This window comes from Helianthus annuus, chromosome 8 (genome assembly GCF_002127325.2).
Source record: "Helianthus annuus cultivar XRQ/B chromosome 8, HanXRQr2.0-SUNRISE, whole genome shotgun sequence".
NCBI lineage: Eukaryota > Viridiplantae > Streptophyta > Magnoliopsida > Asterales > Asteraceae > Helianthus > Helianthus annuus.
The window spans coordinates 80,138,757-80,148,666 of record NC_035440.2 but is presented as its reverse complement, the minus strand read 5'-3'; the positions used below and the strand labels follow the sequence as shown (position 1 = coordinate 80,148,666).

The 9,910-nt window shown below is 36.3% G+C and overlaps 1 protein-coding gene across 1 annotated transcript; it reads left to right on the top strand.

Annotated features, from left to right (window-relative positions):
- Window positions 1–6,792: 6,792 nt before the first annotated feature.
- LOC110873147 (protein FAR1-RELATED SEQUENCE 5-like) lies at window positions 6,793–9,609 on the top strand. The gene is made up of 4 exons (XM_022122073.2): window positions 6,793–7,507; window positions 7,622–7,880; window positions 7,992–8,564; window positions 8,658–9,609. Exons 1-4 carry the CDS (start codon window positions 6,843–6,845, stop codon window positions 9,312–9,314), a joined length of 2,154 nt encoding a protein of 717 aa, XP_021977765.2. The 5' UTR covers window positions 6,793–6,842; the 3' UTR covers window positions 9,315–9,609.
- The last annotated feature ends 301 nt before the right edge of the window (window positions 9,610–9,910 follow it).

Here is a 9,910-nt window from a genome sequence, read left to right as displayed (position 1 = left end):
AGTGTGAAAAAATCGGAGGGCTTTCCGGTCGGATGGCCATCCGATCGGATGGTCATCCGGACGGATGACCTCCTTCGATTGGACGGTTCGGGTGGGTTGGTTTCCGACTTTTCGTTTCGTGCGTTGAGCGTTGCGATGCGTTTAAGCGAGTGTCGAATAAGCGATGCGATAGATTTAAATAATAGTTACACAAATAGCATAACTAACATACAACAACATCAGTAACCTTGCGTTTCCAGGTCGCGATGAGATTGCGTTGCGATAGATTGCGATTGCGTTTTCGAATAACACCTTTAACATAAATAAACGTGCACAAGTAACACATAAATAGCACACACACGTAAAACAATATCCAGAACATGCAATTCGAGTTGCGATAACGATAGCGATGAGATTAACGTTAAGTAGATTAGCGTTAACTGTGATTATTGCATTTACTCCACATAATACAACTAAAGTAACATAAATTAAAGTATCGATTACAAAGTCAAAGAGTACAAGTTATAATTAAGCAAGGAATGACAGATCGAATTAGCAATCTTTTCTTTCTTTGACTTTGACTTTGACTTGTATTTTGATTTCCAAAAAGTCGGGTTGTTACACTAACCATGATTAAATTCCAGAACTCTGTTTCCAAACTTTGAATTTCGGCCCGCGAGTAATACTCCTCTTGCATGTGATTCTCTAGTTCTTCCCATGATAGCCCGTTCGTAGTACCATTCACTAAAGTTTGCACTTGGAGCTTTCACCAAGTAAATGCTTCATCCAGCAAGAGACGTTTCACCTACTTAATCTCTTGTTCGGGAGTACACTTACTAATACGACTACCCGACTCCATCTTTTCTATTCAACGGACAAAACTTACCGCACCTTCTAAAGAAAACTACAAAAAAACGAATATCGTAATGCGATTTGTCGCTCCCGCCGCATCGCGCAGGCATTCTACTAGTTCAATTAATATGGCAATAATTAATTAGGTCAAGGGCGGAACTAAAGGCATGTGAGCCGTAGCACGAGCTACGGCTGAAGTCCGTATGCGTAGTGTATTTTTTATATATATTTTTTGGTTTTATACAAAAGATACCCCTAAAATAATACAATGATACCCCTAACCAACCAAAATTTATAAAATAAGGGAGCCTGATTGAAACAATACTCAATTGATTAGATAAGTCCAACTGATTAGATTAGCCAAAAAAACACAAAAATACGTATGGCGGCATTCTTTCTTATCGTCGCTTAGATCGCTTAGGTTCTGGAAGAAAACCAAACGTCGCTGGTCATCCTTTACGCACTGGTCTTCTGTTTTGTTGCTGCCAATAACACCGGTTCGATAAAAGAATCCACAATCCTGTTGTTTGCTGTTGCGATAACACTGGTTCCGGACGTTCCGCCCCTGCTTAGGTATTTGTTTTTTAAAGTAAAAGACGACGGTGTGATTAAACGATTTCAAGCTATGAAAAAAAAGGACAAATTTATTAAGCACTTATTTTACTTTATTTATTTATTGTCTTTTTTTAATAATTTATTTATTATCGTTTTTTTAATATTGTTGATTGCACGTTAAAATTTTTTTTTGGGATACCCCTGATTTAATGGGCTAGTTACGTCACTGAATTAGGTGCAGTTTTCAATGAAAACTTATAAAAACAATTTAAATTGGTTTTACATGATCCATTTTGATTTACATAATACATAAAATTGTTTATGTTATGCACGTAAAACCATTAAATTAATTTATGAGTAAAATGCACGGATAGTTCTTGTGGTTTGTTAAAGTTTCACCTTTAGTCCCCAACTTTATAAAATTACATGTATGCTCCTAGTGGTTTGACAACTTGTTATTCGGATAGTCCGTAACATAGGTGGAGGTTAGTTTTTGATGTTAAATTGATGTAAAATGACAAAACTACCCGTACCATTAAATAAGTTTATAAAAATATAATTAAGCATTTAGTAACTCAAGTTGACCCACCTAGGCACCTATTATTATTATTATTATTATTATTATTATTATTATTATTATTATTATTATTATTATTATTATTATTATTATTATTATTATTATTATTATTATTATTATTATTATTATTATTATTATTATTATTATTATTATTATTATTATTATTATTATTATTATTATTATTATTATTATTATTATTATTATTATTATTATTATTATTATTATTATTATTATTATTATTATTATTATTATTATTATTATTATTATTATTATTATTATTATTATTATTATTATTATTATTATTATTATTATTATTATTATTATTATTATTATTATTATTATTATTATTATTATTATTATTATTATTATTATTATTATTATTATTATTATTATTATTATTATTATTATTATTATTATTATAAAAACTTAACCCCTATCCACACCCCACACCCATCGTCTGTACTCTCACCGGCACCATCTCTGGAGTCACGCCTGAATCAAACCACCATCTCCGGCATAATCAAACCACCGTCTCTAACAAAATCAAATCACCATCTCCTGCAAAATCAAACCACCGTTCTGTGCTTTCATGGTCATAATTCCTAATCATATTTTAGCAAAGAAACTTTTAGCTCGAAAGGAAGTCTTTGTGCAAAATAATCCGGCCGGAGAATGGAACAAACTCCGACGAAAGCTTCAATAAGCAACTTCCTTCTTCCGATTCGATAAGCAACTGCCTTCTCCCCTCATTTTTCCGTCATTAGATCTGTGAAAGTCTTCCCCCTCGTTGTTTTTCCGGTGTTAAATCCAATTCTTTGTGTGTATGTGTCATGATAATTTTGTTACTCTTAAAACTAATAATTAGATCGAAGATCTAGAACATGTTTGTGTGCTTGCACAAAACAGTTGAACAAAATATCCATTTCATTTTCCAAGACTACCTAATACCTTAGCATACGAAGACATCTTGAGTTTCAATCTTTCTTCAATTCGAGATGAACAATTTACCAAAATCTTCGCCGGCCATGTATTTACCAGAAATGAAGAAGATGGAGAAGGTGGATGGGTTGTTCTATGTTAAAAAAATGTGGGCCCCACCCAAGTTTGTTAAACTTTAATTACATTTGTTCTAATGCTTAATAAATTATTTTTTAAAGGGAAGGGTAATTTTGGCTTTTCACATTCACTTAGGCAATGGGGTACGGGGCTTGGATTGGGGGAAAACGCCCAAGGCACCACCCCGGGTGGGCTTGGGTTGGGGGCGTGGCCCTTAGGGCTTGGGTTTCAAGCCGGGCGTGGGGCGGGTGAGCAAGGTGACATGGCGGTTTGTGAATGGCCAATTCAAACTAGCCGTTGGGCTAGCCGTTGGGGGCTATTTTAAAAAAAAAAAATATTTCCTTTATAAATACTTACCACATTTAACATTTTTCTCACACAATATCAAACACATAAAACACAATATTGCCATGAGTTCTTCAAGTTATACTGAATCTTCATCATCATCTGACGATGGTGCGGACAAGGATCAAATTGGAAACGTGATGTACACATGTATCATTTTTCATAACATGATTTTGGAGGATGAAGGTAGAGCGGTCGTAACCTACTATGATAATGATGACCCCCAACCAGGTAACGTAACAGACGAAGATAAAGCGGCAAATGAATTTTTAATAAAGTCAAGGGATATACATCAGAACCTTCGAGCTGATTTGGTGAAACATGTTTCAACGATTCCTGGGTTCGAAACCGACGAAGACGACGAAGAATGATAGGTTTTTATTTTGATAATTATTTTGTATGTTTTTTTTAATAATTATGTTGTATGTTTAGTAGTTTTTGGTTATAAATATATATATATATATATATATATATATATATATATATATAGGGAGGGGCTCATGCGAGAACTCCATTTATTGCGAGAACCGCGAGAACCAATATGAACACAACCTAAAATAGCTAAAAAAAACCTAACCCCCACCCCCCCCCCTCCCCCAAAAAAAAACCTAAACAACCCCCCCCCCCCCAAAAAAAAAAAAAAACCTACCCCCCCCCAAAAAAAAAAAAACCTAAACCCCCCTCCCCCACCCCCCAAAAACCTAAACCCCCCCCCCCAAAAGCTAAAATGATAAAAACTAAACCCCCAAAAAACCTAAAAAATCTAAAAAAATAAAAAGAATCTAAAAAAAAATTTTTAATATTTTTTATGCTCAAATCGCTACTTTTATTGGCCATAAAAAAAATTTTAACAAAAAAAATTTTAATTTTTTTTTTTGCTTCGAAAAGTAGCGATTTTTATATAAAAATATTAAAAAAAAAATTTGTGTGATGTTTAGTTATTTTTAGGCATTTTTTGTTGTGTTCACATTGGTTCTCGCGGTTCTCGCAATAAGAGGTGGTTCTCGCATGATCTTCTCCATATATATATATATATATATATATATATATATATATATATGGAGAAGATCATGCGAGAACCACCTCTTATTGCGAGAACCGCGAGAACCAATGTGAACACAACAAAAAATGCCTAAAAATAGCTAAAAATCACATAAAAATTTTTTTTTTGATTTTTTTAATATTTTTTAGGTTAAAATCGCTACTTTTCGAATCAAAAAAAAAAAAAATTTTTTTTTTTTAAATTTTTTTTTTTTAAAAAAAAAAACTTTTTTTTTTGCTTCGAAAAGTAGCGATTTTAACCTAAAAAATATTAAAAAAATCAAAAAAAATTTTTTAGATTTTTTTTTTGATTTTTTTAGATTTTTTTAGATTTTTTTTAGATTTTTTTAGGTTTTTTGGGGGTTTAGTTTTTAGCATTTTAGCTTGGGTGGGGGGGGGGGTTAGGTTTTTGGGGGGTGGGGGAGGGGGGTTTAGGTTTTTTTGGGGGGGGGGGGTGGGGGTTAGGTTTTTTTTAGATTTTTTTAGGTTTTTTTTAGCTTGGGGGGGGGGGGGGTTTAGGTTTTGGGGGGGGGGGGGGGTTAGGTTTTTTTTTTGGGGGGGGGGGTTAGGTTTTTTTTTTGGGGGGGGGGGGGTTTAGGTTTTGGGGGGGGGGGGTGGGGGTTAGGTTTTTTTTAGGTTTTTTTAGGTTTTTTTTTAGGTTTTTTTAGCTTGGGGGGGGGTTAGGTTTTTTTTGGGTGGGGGGGGGGGGGTGGGGGGTTTAGGTTTTTGGGGGGGGGGGGGGTTGGGGGTTAGGTTTTTTTAGGTTTTTTTTAGGTTTTTTAGCTATTTTAGGTTGTGTTCACATTGGTTCTCACAATAAGGGTGGTTCTCGCATGAGCTCCTCCCTATATATATATATATATATATATATATATATATATATATATATATATATATATAGGGGCTGATAGAATGAAAACCACCCCGAGTTGTAAGAACCGCGAGAACTACACCCCACGGAGCGCCGTTCGCCATGATTTTTTTTTTTTACAAGTAGATGTGTGTATTATAAACACAGCCGTAAAAAATCATGGCGAACGGCGCTCCGTGGGGTGTAGTTTTTTACACCACAAGTTTGGTGTTTTTAATTTTTTTCTTTTTTCTTTTTTTTTTCACCAAACTTGTGGTGTAAAAAACTACACCCCACGGAGCGTCGTTCGCCATGATTTTTTACGGCTGTGTTTATAATATACACATCTACTTGTAAAAAAAATATCATGGCGAACGGCGCTCCGTGGGGTGTAGTTCTCGCGATTCTTACAACTCGAGGTGGTTTTCATTCTAGCGGCTCCCTATATATATATATATATATATATATATATATATATATATATATATAGGATAATGCTTGGTGAAAAACCCCACTTTCTTAAGAAACTTAGCAAACTGTATTTGTGGCTATTATGTTGCCACGTTGGATCTGATTACATGAGATTAACTTTTAAATGAAGGTTATATTAGTAATTTTCTTTACCCCCCTTAGAATTATGAGATGACATCTTCATTAATTGCCCATCAGTTCGTACTCTCACAATCCCCCATATTTATTTTTAATATTTCCCTTTTGCCTTTTATATCTTCTACATCTCTCATAATAGAATCTTCAATCTTCATACTTACACCACAGTAGCAAGCATCTCCATTAATATCAATGGAGACAAATCCACCAAACTCTGAATTAATGTCGCCGGTCCGTAGTTTCCCAAACATGTTCTTTTGCAGTGACTTCCAAAACGATGAAGAATTTAATGCTTCAGGTTTGTCCATATATAGTTTACTAACTGTTCTAGAAGATCTGTTATTCCTTTTTGTTTTTTACAACTTTTTAATCTAATATTCCATCCTATTATGCATGCCCATGTTCACGTGTTGCATTCGAAGCATCTGCATATACTTATATGCATGTTGATTGTTCCCGGTCGCCGGAAGACCCTGTTAGATCCCCGGATGTTTTGGTATCCAACAATTTTATGAAAAACGCGGTTATTGATGACCAGGATATGGATATTGATGAAGGTTTGTTTTATCTTACACTTTTCTTGTTTTATTTCTTCACTAGACATGTCATCTTTCAAACTTTTTCTATAATGTTCACATGTAGCATCCCAAGATTCCCAGATGGAAGCCATGACTGTAGCTGTTTCTGGATCATCTCATGGTCCTTCTATGTTTGAGGAATCACCACGCGGCCAGTTAGACGGTTGTACAATGGACAATGGGATCCCAATTTATTTTCATATCACACATTTTATAACCTGTAGTGTCATGCCATTTTATTGCAGATTCATAACTTTTTCCGTTTTATGGTACAGGTCCTTCGAACCCATACTTTGTTTTTGATACCCCTCAGGGAACCCGTTACTGGATTCCTAATGTTACTGATAAGTTCATACCGGTGTGTGGCAAAACATATCCAACCTTTCAGGATGTTCTTTCCATGTATGAACTCTATGCGCTCGAAGCAGGGTTTTCTGTAAAAAAAGGTCAAACTAAAGTCTGGAATGGAATTCCCACACACAAGTATCTCCGATGCTCAAAATATGGGAAACCCCAACCAAAGCGGACTTTTGACACCCTAGATGAATCTTCTGTTAAGCACCGGAGGACCACCTTCTCATGGTGTGACTGTAAGGCAAGCATACTAGTATCGATATCGAACGATTCATACACAGTCCTAACTTTCAATGATATTCATAATCATGAACTTGTTGAGAGTTACAACCGTGATCTTAGTAAGATATCACGGAAACTGTCATTCTCCACGAAACAATTCATTCATAACATGAGTCTAAACCGCATTGGACCAATGAGGTCTTATAGATGCCTTGTAGCTTTAAAAGGAGGGCATCACAATGTCAATGGGACACCGGTCGATTTTAAAAACTTTAGCCACCAGCTGCGAATTTTTATTGGTGAACGCGACGCACAAATTTTCCTAGAACGCTTGCGTGAGCGTTATGACAACCTACCCAACTTCTTTTTTGATTACACCGTATCAAACGGAAAGTTGTCCTCTGTATTCTGGGCTGATGAGATTTCAAAGCTTAACTACAAAGCTTTTGGCGATGTCCTAGCGTTTGATGCAACTTACAGCACAAACAGGTTAGCCCCCCTCCACTCTAACATATGTTAGGCCTGATCCCCAAGTATCCAATTTTAGGTTGACCAAAAAAGTTGTTCATATTGTTAACATCAAATCAATTTTTTTGTTCATAGGTACAAGATGGTTTTTGTGCCATTCACGGGTGTGGATCATCATTTCCAATGTGTTACATTTGGAGCTGGTTTGATATCAACTGAGTCAATTGAATCTTACGTGTGGTTGCTTAAGGCTTTCTTGAAGGCACACGGTACTCAACCAACTCTCGTGCTGAGTGATCAAGACCCATCCATGCTACAAGCTGTTCCTATGGTCTTTACAGAATCACGTCACCGTCTATGCATGTGGCATATAATGAAAAAACTACCATCCAAGGTATACATAAGTTTGTTAACCTTTAACATGTGTTATCCAACATAACACCCTTTTACATGTCTTCTCAAATTGATTTAATCTAACTCGTGTTATAACTATTAAAATTTTCAGATCTCAGCCGACGTGCTCGATAACACTGATCTTCGGTCCTGCATTCATCGGTTGGTTTGGAATGTTTATATCAAACCTGAAACGTTTGAGTCCCGTTGGAATGACCTCCTACAAACATTTGGGCTTCAAGAGCACAGCTGGTTAAACGACATGTACAACATGAGACATCTCTGGGTTCCAGCCTACTTTAGAGAACTGCCCATGTGTTGCTTGATGAAGACCACCTCCCGATGCGAAAGCTCTAATGCGGCCTTCAAGGTTAACTCAACAAGCGCAAACACGCTTGTACAATTTATGATGTGCTTTGAAAATAGGGTAGACAGCCAACGATATCGTCAACGTGTTTCGGAGTTCAAAACCTCTTCTACCATGTTCTCTAGCAATACTGAGTTAGCGATAGAGCAACACGCGTTCGCCATTTACACAAACGCTGTTTTCGCCCAAGTGCAAAAAGAAATAATTAAAGGTAAGTTTTTATGCTACATCACAAACCAAAGCGAGACGAGCGATTCCAGTCTTCTGATAGACGTCACTCATTTGGATAAAAGGAACAACATCACAAATGTCTATCAGGTAACACATGTTAGGCACTTACATTATTCCATGTACTCTAACATTTTTTTGCATCTAAATGTGTTTTCCTTTGTTTGTCTCTGTTCAAATCAGGTTACGTACAACAATGTCGATCAATCGGCCAATTGCTCATGCAGGAATTTCACACGTATCGGGTATCTGTGTCGCCATGTCTTTTGTGTCTATCGCTTGAAAAATGTTGAAAGGATTCCACCACAATACATAAACGACAGGTGGCGCCGAGATGCCCTCCCCAAACATGTTTTTTCAATTTCCAGTCGATACGGAGTCAACCCACACGCACCGTCCATTATGCGGAATGAAATCCTCGACCTCGTTACTGAATGCGTAGATGTTGCTAGAACCGATGAGGACGCGTTGGCAAAACTGGTTGACCAACTCAGGGATTTCAAGATCAATATTCTTTCCAGGCAACCGTTGGCAACAACTGAAAATGAATCAAATGAGGCTCAAATGGAAGAAATAGTTGGGCAACCAATCAACATTCCAGTCGAAGTTGCTAATCCAGAAGTTGCACGCAATAAAGGATGTGGTACTCATACTCGCATTTCTGGGCCCGGTGAGAAGGCCAAAGCAAAACCACCAAAACGTCCAAAGCAGCTTCGCTTATGCAAGCGTTGTGGTCTGTATGTCGACGACCACGACTCACGCAACTGCCTTAAGGTGGCTGCAATGAAAGCAGCAAAGGCAGCTGCTGAACAACTAAGGCAGACTGCCACTGGCGACTGATCATCTGATTAAAATCATTTTATGTAGTACTATGTAATGGGAGACTCTTCATTTTGGCCTTCTTACGCACATGTAACAGTCTTTTGTCATCATCCTGCTATTATCTGTTACGTGTGTAAGAAGGTATAACTTTTTGAGTCCCAATAATCATATTTAGGATTGTAAGAAACTATATGGCCTTTGGCCACTTTTGTCGTATTAGGCCCGAAGGTCATTCGTGGACCGCTGTGGTATATTAAGCGGAAGCAGCTTATCTTAACATTTAACTGCATTTTGATATCTGTTTTTCTGTGTTTCATTTTTCTACCAATTAAAGAAAAAAAAAACAAACAAACATGCATATCACATGTTAATTCCCCATAATGATTTGCTCTCTTTAACTTCAAATGATCAAAACAATCTTTTGTTAACTATACAGCTGTAGTAAAAAAAAAAAAACAGATTGGATAAAAAAAAAACTAAACAGAAACAGATGCATAACACATGTTACTTACCCATAATGATTTGATCTTTTTATCTCAAAAGGATCAAAACAATCTTTTGTTAACCACACATATGGAATAAATAAACAGATTGGGTCTGTGAACTTCAAAGCA

Coding starts and splice junctions, on each gene's coding strand:
- LOC110873147 (XM_022122073.2), top strand. CDS start 6,843: ATGTATGAACTCTATGCGCTCGAAGCAGGGTTTTCTGTAAAAAAAGGT. Junction 7,881..7,991: donor TGAAAAAACTACCATCCAAG/GTATACATAAGT, acceptor TAAAATTTTCAG/ATCTCAGCCGACGTGCTCGA. Junction 8,565..8,657: donor ACATCACAAATGTCTATCAG/GTAACACATGTT, acceptor TGTTCAAATCAG/GTTACGTACAACAATGTCGA.